This window comes from Magnolia sinica, chromosome 10 (genome assembly GCF_029962835.1).
Source record: "Magnolia sinica isolate HGM2019 chromosome 10, MsV1, whole genome shotgun sequence".
NCBI lineage: Eukaryota > Viridiplantae > Streptophyta > Magnoliopsida > Magnoliales > Magnoliaceae > Magnolia > Magnolia sinica.
In genome coordinates, this window is record NC_080582.1 from 65,071,314 (window position 1) to 65,076,369 (window position 5,056).

The window sequence follows — 5,056 nt, forward strand, 5'->3', positions numbered from 1 at the left end:
AGCTACGGATTACATCCGTAGCAATAGATGTCACTACCTACAGAAAAAAGCAGTAGCTATAATTTCTATAGCGAAATGTACTTACGGCTACGGACAATATCAGTAGCTAAAAGTGGAATGAAATCCATAGCAATATGCTGAAGTTAGCAATAACTACCGTTTTCAAAACAAGAGCTACAGATAAAATCCATAGCTATTTTTTAAAAAAAATTAAAAAATTATAATAATGGTGGTTGTTTCCATTGCAAGAACCTACTATGATTAACAACTCATCTAAGATTAATGTTAATAGGAATAGTACATAAAATGCAATCGGGAAAAAATGATGCATTTATTACAAATAACAATCAAATCATACAATGCATCCCACATTCACATTTCTAAATAAACAATACTTCACTTTGCTCAACCTATCATAAGAATTACAAAAAAGGAACTTGTTCGAACTTTAGCTTCAACTCCATCTCCAAATACTTCCTACAAAGTTCTTCCATATCCCACTGCACATGAATGAGATGGGAAATAAGAATTATGACAAGAAATTAAGAGTAAACCTGTCTTTCATAATTGCTCTGGCTAGTATGCCAGTGTTGATGCTCCTTTTCAAGATCTTCCTTCAAAGAAGATATCTGAATTTCCAATTCCACTATCTGAGACCTACAACAAGAAGAGTGGTTGCATACAACTAAGGTGTGCCCTCATGTGCAAGAAAAAAAATACACTCCAACATAGTAAACACCCTCCATATAATGCAATAATGCTCACATTTCTACAAAATTTTCTTCCTTCAGACAGTCAATTTCAGTAAATGCAGAAGACAAAGCTTCTTCTTTCCCTGAAACTGTAGATGTAACTTCTGTGGACTTTGACACAAGATCACTTTCAAGTTCTGAAACCCTTCCGTTGAGAAAATGAATTTCATCCTCCAGTGATTTCTTTAGCTTGTCAGCCTGTATAAAACAACATTTGTAGACACAATCAAACAAGCATGCCTTTGTACACATCTCAAAAAAAAAAAAAAAAACACACTGAAAACAGGGATTGCAACTTTCAAACAAATGAGGCTCAGGATACAGGGATGTACCTCAACCTTGAATTTTTCATGAGCAGATTCAATTTGCTTCAATGCAACTTCATTCACTTGTGCTATTTCTTTATACTGTCAAAAAAAATATCATAAATTATTTTAATCCTTAAGAGTATCAGATAATAAATCCAAGTAAAAAATGCAAACCACCTGTAGCATGTGATCCTTGTTGGCTTGTGCCTCCCCTTTCAATTTTTCCATCTCTTCCTTTGCTTTCTGCATGTCCTCAATAAGCTATTACATATATAACTAACAAAATTGGAACATAATTGCAGAAACATTACATAGTAAGAGAGAAAGACATGAGTAAGAAAAAGAGGAGAGAAAAATCAGGTCAAAATGTTTCTCATATATATATATATATCAAGTTATAGGTTTAGGTTTAGGTTTAAGTTATAGGTTTATGTTTAGGTTATAGGTTATAGGTTTAGGTTTAGGTTATAGGTTATAGGTTTAGGAATTGGGGTTCGCGTTCAGGTTCGGGTTTAGGTTTGGGGTTTAGGGTTTAGGGTTATAGGTTATAGGTAATAGGTTTGGGTTTAATTTATAGGTTATAGGTTATAGGTTTAGGTTTAGGAATTCGGGTTCGGGTTCGGGTTTAGATTTAGGTTTTCAAGTTTAAGTTTAAGGTTAGGAAATCATTGTACCCACTATAAATATATGTAGTTTATCTACACCATCCATCTGCTTTTCCAGATCATTTAAGGGGTTGAAACCAAAATTGAATCATATCCAAAACTCAGGTGGACCATACCACAAGAAACAGTGGGTATAATGATTTCCATCATTGAAACCTTTATAGGGCCTATAGTGATGTTTATTTATCATCCAACCTGTTCACAAGATCACACAGACAGTGATGAAGGGAAAAAATAAATATTAGTTGTTCCCACCTTCCAGGGACCCCCGCTCAACATCCGGATAGCTCCGACGCACATCCGGATCTGCTTCATCAATTTCAAGATAATACATAAACACGGGCCTGTCCAAATGGCCAGGCCACCTATATTGTTGTCCATAGGAAATGGACAGCTTCATCATGGTCATAACAGTGGTTCTCACCTTCCAGGGACCCCCGCTCAACATCCGAATAGCTCTGATGCAAATACAAAAACAAACTAATTAGGAACTTACAACAACAAAAGGTACTAGGTCTTTGGTCCAGGGGTGATCCACAATAAAAGGTACCATTTACCATGAACTAAAACCATGTATTATCCATACCTTGATTGGACTCACTACAAGGGTAATCTTTAAATGATAGCCCACTGCTTCTAACAATCACTACAGGGGTAAGAAAAATACAAAAAGTAAGACTCATGAGATGACATATGTACAAATAGTGACAAGACTAGCTGGTAATGACAGGAGGCTAAGACATCAAATTATTTATGAAGAACAGGAAAAAACAAAGATAAAATAAATAGTTAAAAATTTTACCATTTCAATATTGAACCTTGTAGTGGCAACAGATATATGCCTGAGCCTTGCAGTGCCTTATTAGAGTAGTCAATAACTTGCTCCAAATCATGCCGTTGGAGTCCTATAAGTTTGAAGTTCAGATAAAATATGAAAGAAAGGCTCAAAAAGTACCACTGATAAAGGAAAATCCAAAAACCAAATCGTGCAAACAATCACATTCTGACATAGAGCAGGATAATCAGATAGCAACATTCGCCAATAAACTAGGGACAGCTTGAAATAAAATGCAAACATACATAAAGGCCGGGAAATAGGCAGTAAGTACTTGCGAACACATGTTCTCGGTTCTTCCTATTTGAGTTCTCTTCAGGGCATGATCTATCTACGGCAGGACACATCAAATAAATGATCTGGATACCAGAACAACAGACCCTACCTATACAAACTGAAATACTGACAATCTTTGCTTATCCTTGAATTGAGGATCATATAATCCTTGAGAAGTAAATTTGAAATTATGAGATAAAACCAAAATTCAAAATTCTTAGCAAGTCAATCCTAGTGTAAGAGTCACATACTTTTCTATCCAGCTTTTTTTCCCAGGTGCATCATTGTAAGCTGATACTTTGGTAGAGTTGTAATGTATTTAGATAGATGCCCTCCTCATATAGGAACACATTCATTGCCTTGATGGATCTCTCTTAGTTTCAGCTAAGTTTTTGGTTATCCAAGAAAGAAATTGGTTCAATGGATAATAAATAAAATAACTTGCTGCTTAAAGTTCTATGATGGAACCAAAACACTCCCAATGTCACACAATTCAATTAGTATGGTAAAGATGCTAATGCTACTGGCTTCTAGGGGTTCCCAGGGTTGAAATTTAATGTTAACATCTTGAAAAGTAAACTCTAAATGCATAGCATGAGATGTTATGCCTTCTTGACCAAACAACTTCTCCAAAGATGCTTCCTTCTCAAAAACCAAAAGCAGGAGAAGCCAGGCCAGTGGTGAGAACTTTCTTCTACAAATATAAGATTTTTGGGCAACAACAATTTACATAATACAAAATCAAAAAACAGTGCACAATAAAATCTCACTAACGTGGGTCTAAAATTGCTCAACAATTTACATAATACAAAAGCAGGAGAAGCCGGGCCAGTGGTGAAAATTTTCTTCTACAAACATAAGATTTTTAGGCAACAATAATTTACATAATATAAAATCAGAAGACAGTGCATGATAAAATCTCACAACATGGGGCTGGGGATTTGGCTACCACTCTGAAGTGGGCTTGGCCAGGCCAGGGTCTGGATGTAAATTACCAAACCGAGTTGGGTCTGACTCTTTATAGCCAGCTCATGGACCAGCCTTAGCAAGGTAGATTCACCTCTGAAATCTATCTCATTTGACAATCTTAACCATGATTGTATTCTTCCAAGACCTTAATAGTATTGTTAAGAGATTAAAGAATATAGTCTCCCAAAAATTAGCTCAATACATTTTGGAAATTGTTTGAGGTTTAGATCTCAGTGAGTACATGTGCCACAACTGATGCGGTGTTCTGAATGTGCCCATGGTTCTACTTAGGGTTGCAAATTCAGTTCGGGTCACACCCAAAACTGACCAACCCAACCCAAGTAACGTGTTGGGTTGAGTCAGGTCGGGTTGGGTCGTCAGGTTCCTTGAGCCTGATTAGGGTTGGAACACTCCAACCCGATTTAAAATCGAGCACATTCAGATCAGGTTAGGTTGGACTGGGAATAATCACATGTATTTTGGTTGGGTTGTGTTAGGTGAGGGTGGGGCATAGATGGATTAGGGTTCAACAGCTCAGGTTGAAATTCAGGTCAGGTCAAGTTGTAGGTTAGGTCCTCTTGAGGTCGGATTGGGGTTCGGGTTTACCCTCAAGCCAACCCAACCCAACCCAACCCTACCGAGTTGTACCCCTAGCTCTACTTAGCTGGATATCTGGAATCAAATTTCAACAACAACAATATAGAACCTATTTTTATTTATTGGAATAAGCAAAAAAGTTTAAGCTGTGTTTGGTTACACCAAATCATAAAATTTCATGATTGATTAATCAGTGTCATTAGGTGTAAAATTTCATGAAATTTGGTGCAACCAAACACACTTTTAGAGAGTTGAACATTGAGAGCATCTCCTTTTTTATATGGGGACCAATAAAACTTTTACATTTAATATTCAAACACCCTCAAAAAGAGAAATTGAGATGAATACTTCTTAAGTCATTTCTATGAGTAATGATAAATTATCCTCTTTTAAGTCTGAGACTTTTCTTTCTATACAAACTAAAGACCAAACCTTGGGCTTTGCATCTGCCTCATCCTTGGGCTCATGCCCTAAAATGAGTTAGTGAAACTGATGGACAGAGTGGATATAAGTATAACACATATCACGACAGGCCGACAGAGCTTAAGTCTACAGGAATCCCCTGCTGGAGGCTGTGGGCAATCTGAATCCCTTCTCCACATTGTAATTGATCTGCCTCATCCTCCAAGTTAATAATTCTCAAATGAAATAATA

At 36.6% G+C, this 5,056-nt stretch overlaps 1 protein-coding gene across 1 annotated transcript; it reads right to left on the reverse strand.

The window, feature by feature from the left end:
• Positions 1-323: 323 nt before the first annotated feature.
• LOC131257514 (nuclear-pore anchor-like) lies at positions 324-2,277 on the reverse strand. The gene is made up of 5 exons (XM_058258324.1): positions 1,981-2,277; positions 1,238-1,321; positions 1,085-1,159; positions 766-950; positions 324-657 (listed from the first exon to the last, which is right to left on the reverse strand). Exons 1-5 carry the CDS (start codon positions 2,104-2,106, stop codon positions 543-545), a joined length of 585 nt encoding a protein of 194 aa, XP_058114307.1. The 5' UTR covers positions 2,107-2,277; the 3' UTR covers positions 324-542.
• Between the last annotated feature and the right edge of the window lie 2,779 nt (positions 2,278-5,056).